The sequence below is a fragment of the Camellia sinensis genome, chromosome 4 (genome assembly GCF_055761805.1).
Source record: "Camellia sinensis isolate YWXY chromosome 4, ASM5576180v1, whole genome shotgun sequence".
Classification (NCBI taxonomy): Eukaryota; Viridiplantae; Streptophyta; class Magnoliopsida; order Ericales; family Theaceae; genus Camellia; species Camellia sinensis.
The window spans coordinates 59353092-59372137 of record NC_138964.1 but is presented as its reverse complement, the minus strand read 5'-3'; the positions used below and the strand labels follow the sequence as shown (position 1 = coordinate 59372137).

General features: G+C 38.8%; 1 protein-coding gene across 2 annotated transcripts in view; it reads right to left on the bottom strand.

Moving 5' to 3' along the window:
* Positions 1 to 9418: 9418 nt before the first annotated feature.
* The window catches only part of LOC114284345 (uncharacterized), a 33138-nt gene continuing 23510 nt past the window's right edge, over positions 9419 to 19046 (bottom strand). For both annotated transcript variants that reach the window (XM_028227242.2, XM_082924992.1), the window contains one exon: positions 9419 to 9945. In XM_028227242.2, the coding sequence (XP_028083043.1) occupies positions 9644 to 9945 (302 nt within the window). In that variant the 3' untranslated portion in view covers positions 9419 to 9643. The remainder of the gene's footprint in view (positions 9946 to 19046) is intronic.

The window sequence follows — 19046 nt, the reverse complement described above, 5'->3', positions numbered from 1 at the left end:
TTTGGCATTATACAAGAAGTCATTCTCTGGGCCTTACCTCAAATGCGTTCATCCCAGCAAAGTAGAAGCATTCTTGTTCGAAATACACGAAGGGGTATGTGGAAGTCATCAAGGGGGAAGGTCGCTCGCTTACAGGGCTATTTCGCAAGGATATTGGTGGCCATATATGCAAGCAGACTCAGAGAAATATGTGAAAAAGTGTGAAAAATGCCAGAAATTCGCACACCAAATACATCAGCCAGCAAGAGAACTCCTACCCTTAACTAGCCCATGGCCTTTCGCAATGTGGGGCTTGGACATAGTAGGACCACTTCCAACAGCACCCGGGGGCAGAAAATTCTTTCTCGCAGCAACAGACTACTTCACAAAGTGGGTGGAAGCAGAAGCATTGGCGTCAATCAAAGAAAAAGATGTGAAGAAGTTTGTCTGGCAGAATATTATCACCCGGTTTGGCATACCAAAAGCACTGATCTCAGACAATGGAACTCAGTTCGACGGCAGAATCTTTAGAAGCTTTTGTGAAGAATACAAGATAGAGTTCTACAATTCCACACCGGCATATCCTCAAGCAAATGGGCAGGCTGAAGCATCAAATAAAGTCGTCTTGGATGGACTAAAGAAAAGGCTAGAGAAGGCAAAAGGCAAGTGGGCGGATGAACTCCCTCATGTTTTATGGGCTTACCGCACCACACCTCGGCGATCAACAGGAGAAACACCATTCTCTTTAGCCTACGGAATGGAAGCAGTAATCCCACTAGAAGTCGGCCTCCCCACAATCCGAAGCGAAAATTTTGATCCAGACCTAAATGGAGAAGCCATAGCCTTAGAACTCAACCTTGCAGAAGAAAGAAGAGAAAGAGCGCTAGTCCACATCGCCTCATACCAACGAGAGTTAATCAGAAAATACAGCAAAAAGGTGCATCCAAGACAATTCAAGATTGGGGATTGGGTACTACGCAAAGTAATGGAAAACACCTTGGTCCCAGGAGACGGCAAGTTAGGCCCAAATTGGGAAGGTCCTTACAAGGTGGTTGGGTTAGCTGGCAAAGGGGCATACCACCTAGAAGACAAGGATGGCAAGGCAATCCCTAGGCCATGGAATACGGCCAATCTCAAGTTATTTTACTTTTAGCTTATCTTTTTTCAAGCATATGTACTTTTCTCTTCCTTCAATAAAATGAGAAATTCTTTTCAACACAAATTATTCTTTGTAAAAGTTAAGCTTTAAAGACTAAGTATATTGTAAGCATTCTATTCTAAGTTAGCCGTAAAAACTAACTCAGAGGTTGGCTGGATTAAACTAACACCCTTCCTAAGCCCAGGATAAGGATCCAGGCTGCAGGACATTTGGTCGGAATAACCAAATACTATAAGTTAGCTGGAAAAACTAACTTCAATGGTTGGCTGGAATAAACCAACTCTTGTTACTCTTCAGCCGAAGTAAGGGTAAGGCTGAAGAGTGGTTGGCTGGAATAAACCAACACTTTGTACTCCTTAGCCGAAGTAAGTGCATGACTAAGGAGTGGTTGGCTGGAATAAACCAACTCTCGTTACTCTTCAGCCGAAGTAAGGGTAAGGCTGAAGAGTGGTTGGCTGGAATAAACCAACACTTTGTACTCCTTAGCCGAAGTAAGTGCATGACTAAAGAGTGGTTGGCTGGAATAAACCAACTCTTGTTACTCTTCAGCCGAAGTAAAGGTATGGCTGAAGAATGGTTGGCTGGAATAAACCAACTCTCGTTACTCTTCAGCCGAAGTAAGGGTAAGGCTGAAGAGTGGTTGGCTGGAATAAACCAACACTTTGTACTCCTTAGCCGAAGTAAGTGCATGACTAAGGAGTGGTTGGCTGGAATAAACCAACTCTTGTTACTCTTCAGCCGAAGTAAGTGTATGGCTGAAGAGTGGTTGGCTGGAATAAACCAACTCTTGTTACTCTTCAGCCGAAGTAAGGGTATGGCTGAAGAATGGTTGGCTGGAATAAACCAACTCTTGTTACTCTTCAGCCGAAGTAAGTGTAAGGCTGAAGAATGGTTGGCTGGATTAAACCAACACTTAGTACTCCTCAGCCGAAGTAATTATGTCGGCTAAGGAGTGGTTGGCTGGTAAATATAGTTTAACCAACCAAAACCGAAATAACAGTTGGAGTAATAGAAGACATTACAAAATACAGGCATACATACCACAACCGGAATAAAAGTTAGCGTAAAATTTTCATTCAAAGAAAAAGTCATTACAAACGAGTGTAGTTCGGTTACAAAGAAAAAGAATACAAAGTCAAGCGAAAAGATCTTCAATCTCGGCATCAAAGGCAGCATCAGTGTCAACTGGAAGACCGGTCTCTGGCGGCAGGACTCCTTCAGTCACAATAGTGGTATCGACCGGAGCCACAGTTTCATTTGGCTGTTCAATAGTCAGATCTTCCACTCTGGACTCCGGCCGATCTATCTGATCCACGTTTTCAACCGGAGTATCCTCAGAAGCAGAATCTTCGTCAGTATCTGAACCTTCAAGGAATTGCTGCTGCATGGCATCCGCATACTCCGCAAGGGACTTCGGTATAAAGTACTCTGGAGGGTTGAAGACCTCGGTCTGTTGAACATGACCGAGCTTCTCCACAGCCGCCCTCCAGCCGCACTTGAAGAAAAGCTCCTTGGCGGCGTCGCATTGTTTGACATAGGCATCTTCAGCCTCCTTGTAACCTCGCTTGTACCCCTCCTTTTTGGCCGCCTCCACGCCCTGTTTTAGTTCGCGTATTTCGGCGTCTTTTCTCTTCTCAAGCTTCAACAACTCCCGCAGATACTTGTCCTTCATAACAATGGCGGCTTTTTGCTTCTCCGCTTCCGCTGAACTAACCACGTCGGCAAGACGGCCGTTCTCCGCTTGTAGCTCGGCCAATCTCTTCTCGGCTTCTACTAGTTCGGCCGCCTTTGCTTCGGCTTCCGCCATCGCCTGCCTTGTGGTTTTGCAGAGTTCTTGAACTTTCTTGTAGGTGATGTTGTTCTTCTGCAAGGCCTGACAAGAAGAAGATTTCTTTTCAGCCGAAGTAAAAGTTGGAAAAATTTAGACAGAAAAAACAGACAAAGCTACTTACCAAGATCATGGACTTAGAAGCAGACCGAATTGACTTCATTTCGGTGTTCAGCTGCTTCAAGTGGTGCTCCATATCCTTAGGGAGGCACACACTTTTTGCCAGGTTAAAAGCCAATAGGTGGTCTTTTTCAGCCACGACCGAGTCAGTAGCTTTGATGTCTCGGTCGTTGAAGGTCAGCGGCGGAGCCCACTTCGGAGATCCAGGTCGGTCAGTTTGCTCCGGTTGGGGGGAAGGTTGAGGACTTCGTGGGATGGATTCGACCTCTTCAACAAGTTGCTGTTCGGCCGGTGTAGTTCGGGCGCGTTTGGAGGGCCGAGATGAAGAAGGGTGCTGAGAAGGAAGGGCCACTACGGCAGGCTGCGCTTCAATGGATGGCTGTACTTCGGCTCTGGTTGTTGAAGTTAGAAGGGCCCTGACTCTGCTCTTCTTTGCCATTTCTTCCTCAGCAGTCAATGGAACAAGTCTTATTTCGGGCAAAGTTGGGTCCGGTTCCGGTGCTTCCTCAAGAAGAAAATCGGTTACTTTTGCTTTTCGGCGACCGCTATACCTGTAGGTCGGCTCAAAGTTCAGAAGCTTAGCCCAACTCCTTTCCTGACACCGTAGTGCGGCTCGCAAAATCGCAAGGTTGGGATAGCTATATAGAGAACGGAGGTGGGCAAAATCTGCAAAAAAGAGAAGTGTTAGTTCGGTCAATGGACTGAAGAACCGAAATAAAATGCAAGTAAGAAGACCGAAGTTAAATTACCAGGCTCTCCCATTTTCCAATTTATAGGTCGGCCAGGAATTTGAGCTTGAAAATCCTCAAAGTTCCCAGAGACCCAAAAGAAATCATCATCATTAAGATCTTTGTCCGGAGTGTGTTTAATTATCTTCTCTCGGCGGCGGCGAATTCTAAGGTAATAGACCCACCCAGCATTCTTTGAGCCAATAGAGTATTGATGAAAGATCTCGGCCAGACCAAGATTTAGTCCGGTTTGGTGGTTTAATGCGGCTATTCCCATTATAATACGATATGTATTGGTGGACAGTTGGGTGGGGCACAACCTAGTCTGTCTAAGAAATTCGCAGATTAGCGGTTGGACAGGAAACCGTAGTCCGGTTTCTATTATGGATTGAAGGGTAAAAGGGACGAAGCCTTCATTGTCCCAGGGAGTAGCATCTTTCTTGGCCAACACCAGTTGGACATCATCAGGAATCTGGTAATCTTGCCTAAATTCGGCCATGCCACCAGGGGTTTCGACTAAATATCTATACTTGCCCATTTGTTGTATAATTTATGAATAAATTATTTCGGTACAAGAATTAGGCTCAGTAGCTCGGTTGAGCACACGCAGGAATGCCTGGGCAACCTAAGTCTGCAAGGTAGAAAACAAAGGGGTTAAGCACAGATCGTTGGACCACGCTACAAATTATAAGCAAGATATGCAAATCCTACTTTGGCTTAGTGGGCTGGTTCTACCTCGGTTTATCAAAAGGTTTGTTACCTCGGTCTTGAGCAGATTAGACCGGTTTATCGTCTAGGGGCAGCTTTCTGAGTTCGGTCTAAAAAACTAAGAAAGCTGGTCTAGTCCCAAGGCCTAAATCAGTTGTGGAATGAATAAAGTTACTTCGGTTAAGCTTCTAGGGACGGCTTTCTGAGTTCGGTTTAGGAACCAAGAAGACCGGCTTGGCCCCGAAAGCTTAGGTCGGTTGACAACCGAAGTTCCTAGTTTCCTATATTCAAAATGTGGTGGTCTTATTTCGGCTAAAGTGAGTCAGGCTCTGGTAACCCATTGAAGCTTTTAAGTTCTAGTTCGGTTCTTGACTACAGAGATCTACCTGTGGGGGCAAACAGGATCCTAGTTCGGTTACTATGTGATTTTGGATCTAGGGCTGGTTTTCTACATAATAGTTCATACATACATGGAGTTTTACTGGTTTCTTCGTAAAAGTACAAAAGCAAAGCAGACAAATGGAGAAAAATGTTTGCAAAAAGCATACAAAACAAAAACAGATGAAAAAACAGGCAAAACAAGAAGGATAGGCGTGTTTACCCGTATAAGAGAGAAGCTAGAGATGGAGACGACAGCAGCAATGGAGACATGAGCACAGCAAGAACACAGAAGGGAAATGAAGAATGGAAGGTGAAGTGATTCAAGGAAAAGAGAGGTTGTTTTGTGAAAGAAGAAAGAGAAAAAGGCGGAAAGAAAAGGCGGGAACTGTTTCAAAATCACGAAACACGAAGACGGCGTGACAGCCGTCCTTAACCAATCAAAACATGCCACGTGTCATAAGAATGGGAAGCGTTACAGACACTATGATTGAAGAGACGTTTTTGACCGGACAAAACAGGGCCCGGAGTAAAATTAGCTCGGCTGAAAAATTCGAGGGTTTTTAGCTCGGCTGGAATAGCTTAAAACGACGTCAGCTCGGCTGATGGACTGGTAATCCCAATCATGCTATGCAGATGGAATTAAGGGGCAATTGAGAGGGTAATTTTTGGGAAAAATTGGGCCGAGCTGCGAGTTGGGCATTGAGGCCCAAAACGCGAAGGACTAAGTAAGAAGGCCGCAATAGATACTCCGGCCCAGAAGGGCAAAGTTACTCCGACCTTGGGAAGACAAGGTTACTTCGGCCCAAGGAGGTAAAATTACTTCGGCCCAAGGAGGTAAAATTACTTCGGCTCACGAATGGTAGAGTTACTTCGGTTAGAAGATTGTAAATGAACTTCGGTTTGGGAGCAACTTGAAGTTATACCGGCCTTAGAGGCATACCGGTTTGAGAGTTATACCGGTCGAGTCGTTGGTTCGGTCCGAACACACCACGGTTCGTGTATGAGAGAACCGAGATATGGTGTAGCATGAAGAAGAACCGAACAACTGTTAGTACGGCCTACTTTGTGGCTCGGCATGGCCATTTTTACTTCGGTCAAATGGAAGTTCGGCCATAAAGAGAACCATCCCACTTGGTTTAAGCAGTGGGGGAGGGTGTGAAAGGATAAGCATTATCCTTAAGAGTATGAATCCTAGGAGGACTCTGCATGGAGAAATACAAGTCCTACTAGGATTGAGCCATATGAAACTTATAAAAGCTCACAAGCATCACCTTGGAGGAGGTAATTGAACACAATCTTTCTGAGAATTTAGAGCTTTGTCTATTTGTCAAGTTTTCTGACTTAGGCATCGGAGAGGTTTCCGGCACACACCCGCCGGCTAGCTCACGTTTGTGTTTTCAGGTGACAAAGCGACGTCGTACGGAGGAGCGTGGACTTGGTCAACAGGATTATACGAGGAGAATTATTTCCTCCCCGTACACATACACTCATGAATTAAGGGTGAAAATGGCAATTTGAAATGATGACGAGAGATGAGAGTTCCACACCGATAATGAAGATCAATACCAGCAAAGATTGAGACCGAATGAAACACTCCGTCGGCGATTTGAAACAACGAGACAACAAGATGAGATACGACAGAGTTCAACACAAACTATGGAGATCAACACCAGCAGAGATGAAGACCGAAGAAATCTCCGCCGATGATGGAGATCAAGACTGAAGAAGATGGTATTTGTTATGAAGATTGTGGAGGTTTTTGTTGTATGTAGTGGTGAAGATGAAGAGTTTTTGGTGTGTGTAATAGTGTGTATTCAAATAGTTAGTGATGCATTAATATAGAATTAGTAATGGAAAGTTAATATATGAAATAAGATATTTTTAAACTCTAAAAATTATTTTGTATGTATACTAAGTAATGGTATGTACTTATGGCATGTTTGATTTGGTGGATTAAAGTATGAGATTATGATTATTAATCTGTGGGCCTAATTATCCTATGTTTGTTTTAACATTTTGGTTTAGGATTATTAATCCAATGGATAATTAATCTAACAAATTTGTAAGATTATTAGTAATGGGGTAGGGGTGAGATTATTAATCCAATGGATATTAATCCAATTGGATAGTGAATACCACACTAAATAGGATCATTAATACTCCACTATTAGTCTTGTGAATCAAACATAACCTTAGAGTATTAGTGGTATGTAAATAGAATCACCCATTAGTCTGATACTTCCATCACTTATATTTTATAATAATTTTATAACCATGCTATATATCACCAAAATAGTTTACTAAAACTCTTTACCTTCTATGCAGACTATTATGTTGATAAATTTCACTACTTATTATTAAATTTGGTGAGTCTTAAATATATATATATATATATATATATATATATATGATTTTTGTTGCATCAATACATTTAGGAAGTAAAATAAAGTTGTGAAATAAAATTGATGATAAATAATAATTTTCTACTTGTTGAATAAAAAAAGTGATTGAGAAATAAAATATAATAATTATAACATTATTAAATATTTTATAATTTAAAATCATTTGTGGAGTTGTTTAGTGCTAACCAATTGAGCTCAACCAAAATAACTAATAGCAATGGTTTTGAGCTCAACCAAAATAACTAACCAATTGACGAATTTGATGAAGTGCTCTTTTAATTGAGTTGGGCTATAAAATAGCTAAGGCGATGGTTTAGTGAGCTTAACGTGGATACTCAAAGAGAGGGTAATGTGACCTGGTTAATTGTTTAAGTGGTCATGAACTATATTTGTTTGGATAAATTGAATAAGGGAGATTGTAATGCAAATGATTATTAATCTTGGGATAAATAGTTCTTGAACTATTTTGCTAGAAATTATGACTGTTCGATATTTGTTTTGTCATGAAATTTGATATCTGGAAATGACTATCATAGTAAATCTCATGTTTAGTTAAGAAATTATAAAGAATAATAACTTCTCAAAAGATTATTTTGTCTTTTTGAATTACTTACAATGGTAATGTTAAATTTGAAATATATTTTTTTTATTGGGACAATTACAAACAAAACAAAATAAATTATGAATTTTTAATTTTACAATTTAAATCCTAATATTGTGGTTTGTTTTCAATTTAAACTATCCATCTATTTTCGTTAAGTAAAGTTGACGGAAAAATAATATTTTAATCATTAAACTTAATATAGGTATATATAAAATGTCTAAAATATTATTTTTCATTAAGTTTAATAATTAAATACTATTTTTTCGTTGATTTTACTTAATGGAAATTAACAAGTTTAGGGTTTAAACTGACAAAATTAAAAATTGAATAAGGATCAAACCCTAATAATTTTTTTTTTGGGGTAATTTTTCCTATTTTATTTTATTTAAAGTATATTTTATTTTATTAAGATCATTTTTAATTTTATTTAAATACGACATATATTTTCATTTACGATTTTGCTAACATACACACACAAAAAAAAAAAAAAGAAAAGAAAAGAAAAGAAAGAAAGAAAGAAGAGGAGGAGGAGGAGGAGGAAGAAGCAGTAGTAGTAGTAAGAACAGAGTATTATATCATAAGATCAATATGCACATGTTTTAAAATCCAACATGTTTAAAAAATAAAGATACAGAAAATAGAACTTGCATATTATTTTTCTTTTGAAGATTAGAAGCATATTTCCTTTCATTATTTTGCTAATATATCAACAAAAAAGAGAGAGAGAGAGAGAGAGAGAGAGAGAGAGAGAGAGAAAGAAGAAAGGAGTATATATTACCAGATTATTGGACCAAAAAAAGAAAACTATTGGATGAAATCTCCCCTTTTTTTTTTAACAATTAAAGAAAATTATTTTACAAATACTAAAATTACATCAAACTAAGCAGTCAATTATATCAAAAAAAAGTCTTACAATACATGCAACAATCACTATGATGTGTTTTGAAAAGATAGTTAAAAGTTACTTTTTGACTTTTTTTTTGCCTTTTTGTGAGAGAGGGAAGTAGGTTAAAAGCTGAGAAGTGACTTTTAATCCACTTTCCAAAATAGGCCTATGTCCATCATTCATTATATATCAACATAAAGAAAGAGCCCTATTAAGAAAGTACATAACAACAAAAAAATAAACTTGCTTCTCAACAACAACGACGAAAAAAAAAAACTTCTAATAAGTAAAAAAGAATCAGTATTTGTTTATGTTAATAATTGACTCCTTAATCTTTCAATTCAGAGTCTACAGAATGGTCAACTGTGTTTGTCCAATTGTTTGCATCAAAACCCTCTTGGGTGAGCTGAATCGATACAAATGCCCATGTCAAACATTCTGTGCTACCTTTCTTCTAAAATTCAGACCAAAAATGCAAATATCATGCAAACTAATTATATTTTATTTTTTGTATGGTCCTTGAATCAATTTACATGGTCCTCATCATCACGAGTCTTATCTTTCAGTGACATAAAAATATCTGGCTCGTCATATACAGGATGCTGTAAAATTATGAACAGACATTCAAAAGACAATATTGAAGTGATGTATTGTATACCAAGTGATAGTTGACAACATGTGCAAATATGCCATAAGTGGAGATTAATGATGCAAGCCATTTGAGGCCACAAAAAAATGAATACAAGCAGGAGAGAGACAGAGAGAGCATTTGTTTGCTTTAACAAGATGACAAACCTGGGCAAAATTCGCTTGCACAAGTATGACAGAAATACAACTAATTTGAACTTTTATTCCCCTTGCCAACCCATTTGGCGGGCACGTCGCTCCCACAAGGAAGTTACTTTCTTCTCCTTGATCAACAATGCCTCAGAACGCTCTCTCGCCTGCTCACAAGTCTCTGTGGCAGCATTGCATTTTTCAGCTTCCCTCTGATACTGGGAAGCTACCCTTCTTGCTTCTGCAAAGGTAATGTTCATATGATGCGCATGCTCTTCATTTACTGTCTCCTGCAGTTTCATCTCCTCTGTCAACAGATCCACAAACTGCTTTTCCATCTCCTCTTTGAGATCTGGGTCATCTCCTCCACAGTCTGTTTATATCACAAAACATCATTTATGTGTAGTTGATCATGACTTCAAAAAATGTATCAAGTTCTCACAGATAGCACAAAATGAGAAACAACATTTTAAGGAGTGGAATGGAGCCTAAGTTGGCTGAGGAATATCATCAAACAATCATCTAAAATTATCACTCATACCAAATTTGTATCCACCAGAAAAGGCCATTTTCCAAATGTCCATGATATCATCTTTTTTGTTTTTTGATAAATAATGTTCATCATATAATCTTATGCCAAATAAAATTTAAATCATAAATATTTACTGGGCTCAAAAAAATTCTAAATATCAAAATCATGTATAACCGCTTTTTCTAGATTCATCGATACTAAATCAATTGAACACACTTCTTACACTTCTTCCACTTTTGGAAGATCATGCATTATATTACAAGATCTCGAATTTTCATATATAATTGTAACTAATATGGGTGGCTCTATTCGCACCCCAAAAATTAAGTTGGGCAACCCAATTTAATGAAACATTTTTATTACCATTAAGTCCCTTTTTAAAATGACCAAAAAGTACTTGACACTAAAAAAAGTGTAAATCAAAGTGTTTTGGACACCCCATTCATCATTAGCCCCAATATTAAAATCAACAATAGACAATGAAAAAGATGTTTCCAAGCAGTTTTCTATAGGTTAAGAAGATGTTTCCAAGCAGTATTCTATAGAAGATGTTTCGTTATATTTTTTTGACAATGGACTATGTCCCTCATTATATTTTTTTGATTTTTAGAGTTATAATGGGTATTATCTGGGGTGTCTAAACAAACAAATAAATATTTAAATTCTTAATTGGGGTGTTCAAGTAATGGGGTGCCCAACCTAATTTTTGGAGTACATTTAGAGCTACATGTATCTCATTTGCAATGGATTTCCCCATAATGGCCATGAACGGTTGCTCCTGGAGCCTGGAGTGGCTAAACAAGGCTTAGCTGATCATATTACCAATATACCAGAGTCAACTTGAACAATTATAACTTGACCCAAGTTTAGATTTAGGGTTTAGGCTGTACATACATTTTCACAATCATCAACAGAAATTTGGTAATCATGTTTTTGGCCACATGAGTTCATTATTTTGTGACTCTTGGATTTCACGATTTCACATTCTAATGTTGAATCAGTGGAGTAATATATCCATGACGAAAAAAACATAAAGAACCTAGATGGGGTCGATGATTATGAGTGCATTAGCAATTGCCTCGCTGATTTAATGGCATACAGGATCAATGGTCATCAGTGCATTAGCAATTACTGCTAAACACATTGGAATCACAGGGTAAGCTCAGCAGAATGCTTTTAACGATTTCCATAAACCCTAGATCATGTTTGTGATATATTACGTGTCACAATCATCCATACAGATAATTAGAATAAATATCTCAAATGAAAAAAATCCAATTCCATGTTAAAATCTTTTTAGTCCACTCAGTTTCAGCAGTTCAATCGCCCAATCTCTAACGCTGTGTTTGGTTAGGGAATTTGAGGATGGATTTGGAAAATGAAAGGAAAAAGTTAGGTGAAATGTAAATAACATATACCTACATTTCACCTAGTTTCACACACTCTTTCCCTTTCCCTTTCCAAATTCCTCCCCAAATCCCCTAACCAAACACAGCATAAAGGCTTCTACACAAAGCACATCTTGAATCCAAAGTCACTCTCAATCTACAAGTATTCTAGAGAGACAAAGATAGAAGGAAGACAATCAATCACTAGAGTGCTTCTTATGAGAGCTCTTCCATTTGTAGACCTTGACTACGTTGTCCCACAAGAATTAGTCTTCCTTGTCACACACCAAAAAAAAAAGAGGTTATATCACAATCAGTTTGTAATTGCAATCAACCTCTTAATTTAGTCCCTAATTAACTCTTAATTGGAATTAACTCTCTTTATCCCTTAGGATTTACACATTGCCTTATTGTGTGTGACCTCTTAAGATAACACTTACCCAGGGAGTAGAAACAATATCAACTCTTGATATTTAATTAGATCTCTTTCTAATTGAATTAAAACCCCTAATTTCTCCCATAGAACTTTTCTTATGGGTTTCTACAGATCATGCTAACAGCATATTGTAATCACTGCAAATAGTATGAATATTCAAAGTGAATCCTTCAGTTAATTACCATGCAATTCAATCGTCCCATCATATAATGTCATGTGAGAGTCAATAGGGCATGTTTCAAACATCTAACTCAATCATATGTGGACGATCTAACTATTATCAACTCCTGAACTACTTTCTAATTTTCACACGGGCCAAGGTTTTTTACTCAAGTCATATCCTATTAGATCAATTAATTCTTCCTCTTACTTGAGAGTAATAGATCCTTTATTAAACATTCATATACCTCTATGTATGCCTCATTAAGCCCAATCAATGTGTTCAAAGTTAGAAGTTAGAACATGAATACATTGTATTGTTAAAGCGTAGCAATGCACACTGAAAAAACCATGATGTTCTCAAGTATAAGGATTACATGCACAACTGCAAACCAATGAACATCTATTTTACAAATAAGTGGGTCACATTCAGTAAACTTATTCTCTACACCCACACACATATTTGCTTTAGTGTCCCAACACAAGTGAGTCGAGACTATCCATGCTCTTAATTGAGCAAGCATAGCATGTTCTAGTAGCCTTCTGACACTGTACATCCAATGTTTTTCGGATCCCATTCCTTGAATACTTCCCTCATTTTCTTGAAAACAATCTGTTTTGAAGTCGTCCTATTCAAGGTTCCTGCATGAAATTGAAATCCTCCTTCACATTTTTCAACTGCCATAATAATGGTTTTGCATTCAAACAACCCCAATATTCTCTCTAAATACTTCTCTATTGACATGTGATCTTCAGTTTGTACAAATTAAGGTTCGTTTTAAGAATTCTCTGGCTGTCTCTTCTTGTGCATGTTTTCTTTCCCCTCTTTGTTTTTGTCTATCCGAATCACTAATGCCTAGTTAGTAACCCTATGACCAGAGAAATCTCCCCTTCTTAACTCATTAATAACACATTTTCTCAGTTTAAATCTGTAGACTGATCATGCAAACATTAACACAGAAAGTAATTATGATAATAAACAAACTTATCATTTTATTAATGAAATGATAATATTATATTACTGAAGTATCCCAACTACATCTCCCAAATTGGCTTTTAGGGCATACCACTAACAAAACACAAAAAAGATAATGGATGCAGCGTCGCAATGGCTTTTGCTTCCAAGACTCAATAAAATAGAAAGAATTAGCTCATTGGATAGAAGTCGATAGTTTCTTTTATATAATTAGAGGCACCAAAGCTCACACAATGAATTAGGGTAGTCCATAAAGATGCCCAAATAAAATTCCTGGTTGTAGACCACTAGAAGCAAGAATCTTTCAGAATAATTACTTGGGCTATCAAAGTTCACATTGACAAATTCTGAATTGGAGGAAAACATAGCAAGAGATTAGATATTCCACTGGAGGTTTGCCTAGTCTTTAACTTCAGAGCCTCCAGGGATTAGTTCTCGGTTGTACAAATACAATGTAACTCGGGTCCAATTGGGCTAGGCTGGCCGGGAGATACATTGGATTATCAAAGAAAAAAGAATTATACGCCACTAGCCAATAACAGAGGAAGCAAATTTTAGCATCCAACCTATTTATCAAATAAAAGGCATATGACGTATTAACATGAACAACTTCTAAAAAGATACTTGGCTCTAGAAGAACCCCTAGTTTCAACATCTAGATTAATTCACTTGTGTCCTACATAATCATCCATTTTAACACCATCAATTTATTAACTACCTTTATTATCTCTACATTAATAAACCTTTTAGCAACTCAAGCAAGGAAAGACTGTTAGATCCCAATTGCTTGGCACATATATTGTATTGCTTTAACTCTTATTTGCTCCCATCATTTGAGATTGGAGCAAGTGTATCTGCATAAAACATTACGTAAGTTAGGTCCTAAGAAGCCACAACTTGATGAAGCCTATGTATAGAGATGTGTAGGTGAAAAGGGATTAGAGGAAAGCCCAAAGGAGCATAGGTTTCTCCCTTTTCTGGTCCAAGTCAAAAATTGTTCAAGGACATTTTGCCTTCTTCGAAGAAAGATTGTAAATCAGGGTTCCACTTTAAGGTTCTGTTTGTTTCGACGTAAAATGTTTTCCTCAAATTTTTTTTACATATTTTTCATTGTTCGGTTGAACAAAAAGTAAGTATAACATTTTTTAAGAAAAATATTTTTCGTCATAGTCCCCAAGTGGCTTACCATTAAAAAAGTTCACTTCCAACTCAGCCCTTTTAGCACATTGATCTTTACAAAGGTAAAAAGGTAGCCCTTCATTGGCTTCTACCCAACGAATACAATATAAAGTTGTAGAAAATTTAATGTATAAAGAGAAATAGAGAATTGTATTATTGATTGATATTTATGTTATGGTTACAATGATTCCTATATATAGGAGAGGGTGAGTGTGTAGTAGGTGAGGAGTAGGTGAAGTGGAGGTGGTAGTGGTGTAGTGGGTTAGGTTTAGTGGAGTAGGTGAGGTGGTAGTGGTGTAGTGGGTTAGGTTTAGTGGAGTAGGTTTAAGTGGGTGAAGGTTTAGTGGAGTAGGTGAGGTGGTAGTGGTGTAGTGGGTTAGGTTTAGTGGAGTAGGTTTAAGTGGGTGAAGTAGGTGGAGAGTAGGTGGATTTTAACAGCCCCCCGCAACCTCAAGGGGGATAGGAACTAACCAACTTGAGTTTGGAGAGAGTAACAAAACAAGAAAATACATAAAAAGAAAAGAGGATAAGAGACACTGTATGGTCGTGTCAGACCATTGGTGAAGACACTGGATGGTGGTGTCATAACGTTGTAGAGGACACTGTATGGAGGTGTCATAACCATGTAGAGGATACTGGATGGTGGTGTCATAACGGTGTAGAGGACACTGGATGGCGGTGTCAGACCGATGTAGAAGACAGTTTATGGGGTCATGTCGGACCGTTGTAGCAGACACTCTTGTGACAGTTGTTGTGACAGTTTACGGAGTCTTGCTGGACCCTTGTAGAAACTAACCGGAATCAATGTCGGGACAGTTTACAGAGTCTTGTCGGACCCATAAAGGAGCTAACCGGAATCAATGTCGGGACAGTTTACAGAGTCTTGTCGGACCCCTAAAAAAGTCGCACCCTCAAAAGGTGTGCCCAATCTTTCAAAAGGCGTGTCATCAAAAGGCGTGCCCAATCCATAAAAAGGCATGCCATCAAAAGGCGTGCCCATGTTTTCAAAAGGCGTGCCATCAAAAGGTGCGCCAGACACGCGGCGATGCACGTGATCCACAGAACGCGTGTCGACCTCTTTGTCATGGTCTTTATAAACCGAAGCGGAGGCTGAGGCTTGGAAGCAGAGACAAAAACCTGTTAGAAAAACTCTGAAAAACTCTTCGTTTTCTGAGAGAGATTTCTGAGAGAGATACTCTGTAACACTCTGTTTTCTGAGAGAGATTTCTGAGAGAGATACTCTGTAACACTCTGTTTTCCAGAAAATGGCTTCGTCTTCCCGTGGTCTGCTCACTCTCTTTCCAGACCTTAACGAGTCAACAAGAGAGATAACTGGTGCGGGGGCCAGTGAACCTCAACCAAGCGCCCTAGGGTTTGCTCCGTTGAACTTTCCTATGCGGTCTGTGGAGCAAAAAATGGCAGTGCAAACTGACATTGAAGCCAATCAGTATACTTTGAAGTCCTGTGTGGAGACGATGACGGCAGTCACAAACTTGTCGCACCGGCTGCAGAGTAGGACAAATGAGGTGCAGCATTTAAACGGCCAATTGGCTCTGCTCCAGCGCATGTATAAGGATGCGCGAGCAGAGATAAGTGTGCTGAAGGCGGAAAACAAGGAGCTGAAGCGGAAGGCTACCTTGATGTTCCGATTTGGAGGTCCACCATATGCTGTAGTGGAGGAGCAGGGTGGAGTGAACGTGCTCGGTGGAGTGGGTAGTATGGAGGCAGCGCCGGTAAGGGACACCCAAGAGAAAAGCAAGAAGAAGAGACCTGCAGCAGAGTAGAGAAGAAAAATCCCACTGTGGGTGCGGGTGTGTTGTGGTGGTTTGTTTGTTTGTTGGTTTTTTTTTTTTTTTTTTTTTTTTTTTTTTTTTTTGTGTGTGTGTAAAATTGTGATCGGGGTTGATCCCTGAGATGAATAAAATATGATTTGGTGTGCAAAGCTATATGGTATGAAGGGAATTGGAAAAAGATTAAAAAGAATGTGAAAGAAAAATAAAGAAAAAATAATAAAAATATATTTGAAATCAAAAAATGAAAGATGGAGGACATAAGGAAAGTGGTTTGGAGAAAATAAATAAAAATAAAAATAATGGAGTTGGAAATCAAACGGAGGAGAGATGAAGATTTTTTTTTTTTTTTAATATAATATAATAAAAAGAGATATATATATATATATATAATAAAGAAAGTGGGGAACAAGAGTGTAAAGAAAAGAAAAAGTATAGGTTGCATCGTGGGTCACATGGGTGAGTAAAAGAAAACAATAAAGAAATGAGTGGGTGCCCCCCATGTGCAAGGATAGTGCTGGCACTTCAATAGGTGGTACAGCCTGCTGAGCATCAGCTTTGACAGGAGCTGCCTTTGGACCTTTTCTCTAATAAATGCGTCAAACTGTTGCTGTTGGTGTTATCAAGAATGTGGAGAAGAGGAGGCTTGTCTGATGGCCTCTTGGGCTGTGTAATCATATCGAGGTTCGTGGACCTCTCAATCATGTTGTCACCCTTAAAACCAGAGATGGGGACAAAAGGAATTTTGTCAGGGTTGTAACCAACCTTCTTCAGATAGGAAGAGACTTCCTGCACAATTTCATCATACCTTGCTTTTGAGTACTTAGGAGTGGTGAAGTAGGTGAGGTGGTGTGACAGTCAAGAACTGGAGCATACCCATTACCAATCTGACCCGGGTGATTCATAATAATAACCTGGGAGGTGAAATTTGCAGCTTCCTTGGCTGGATCATCCTTTGAGTTGGATGCAACAAAACCACGTTTGAGATCCTTCACTGCAACATTGTAGATGAAGACGATCGAGACGGTGGTGTATGGGAGGACAACAGTGAGAGGAGAGGCAGTGGTGGTGGACTCGAAGAAATTTCAAGGTATGTGTAGAAAATTCTAGCAGATTAGGTTGAGGTCCGGCGGGCGGCCAAGGCGAAGTTGTCGCCCGCCGGTGAAGCGAAAAATACTAAGTGCTTAACCTTGCTCTGATACCATGTAGAAAATTTAATGTATAAAGAGAAATAGAGAATTGTATTATTGATTGATATTTATGTTATGGTTACAATGATTCCTATATATAGGAGAGGGTGAGTGTGTAGTAGGTGAGGAGTAGGTGAAGTGGAGGTGGTAGTGGTGTAGTGGGTTAGGTTTAGTGGAGTAGGTGAGGTGGTAGTGGTGTAGTGGGTTAGGTTTAGTGGAGTAGGTTTAAGTGGGTGAAGGTTTAGTGGAGTAGGTGAGGTGGTAGTGGTGTAGTGGGTTAGGTTTAGTGGAGTAGGTTTAAGTGGGTGAAGTAGGTGGAGAGTAGGTGGATTTTAACAAAAGTTTTTGTTTCAAAGTGTCAATCAAACACTAGAAAATAATATATATATATATATATATATATATTGTTTTTGTGCAAAATCAATTTACATGAAAATTGTGTTCGGGTGTAAAATATTTATGTCAAAACAAATGCAGAACCCTAAGAAAAGAAGCCTGGAAGATTTAATTCATAGTCCAAATCAGTTAACATGTAGCAATCTACGTGATTCTTGTTCTACTTGGTCTTCTTAAAACTTCTTAACTTGACACATTTTCCTCGACAAGGCTAGATGGAGGTGGATTTGAAAGTCTCTTGGCCCCACAATGATCAAATTCTTTATTTAGAAATGTTACCACAATCATATACCCCACACATACCTCCCTCCATTCTGTAAAGAATACAAGTTGTCCAAGTTGTCCATCAACGACCTAAAACACCAATTCATGCATTCTGAGATTGCTTGTGGCCCAATGCTGCCAGTTCTTCTCCGGGGAATACAACATCTCAGAAATCTATGGAAGATACCCTTCAATTAGAGGGTCCTCAATATTTACAAAATTAACAAATTACTGAATCAGTAATTATTTTGGGAGACCAGGACATCCAATGGATGTCTGACTCATGGGAAGCCAAGAGTAGATATTTAGCTACTCAGCAATCTACCCTTTGAAATGGTCAATATCGGTATATTCAAGAAGCTATTCTTATGGAAATCACATATGTGGAATTCACACACCATTTGGAAACTCCTAATCAGAAAAGTAGCCCTATCAAAGTAAGTAAGGCTATTATTCTTTAGGTCTAACAAACTGATAAATGGGATTTGGATCCGAATCAGCCCAGAAGTTTGAAAGTAATAGGACAATCCTATAATTGTTGGGGTTATATAAATGCCTTCACTAATGTTTTTTATTACCAGAATCCAATCAAGAAACATTCCTGGTTTTTCAAAATTTGTCCAGAGATTATTCAAACATGATTTCCTAATTGGTTTCTCCAGTGATACAATATATATATATATATATATATATTTTGATAAATAAGCAACTTTTGATAAAACATCAAGACGATACAAAGAATACAAAAGGGAGACCCAATTCAGAGAAAACACTAACAGCACCTAACCAATAACATCATTCAAAAAATCTAAGAAAACAAATAAATCTGGATCCGCTCTCCTTTCCAGCCAACTATACAAAACCGTTAATAACCAACTCTCTAACCAAGCCACACCATGATAAACCTCTTGAAACATTCGCCGATTCCACTCCAACTAGACCAACCACATCAAACATAACGGCACCAACATCCATACCTTCCACCGATGCCTACCAGCCGAAGACCCCTCCAACTCCACAGCATCTCCAAAACCCCCCCTTCGGCTGCACCCAAACAGTCCCAAAAAACAAATAAGACCCCACAACTACGAAGCCACTGAACAAGGGAGGAATAAATGATCCACCGACTCTGCATCAGCACAACACATACAACACCGATTCACT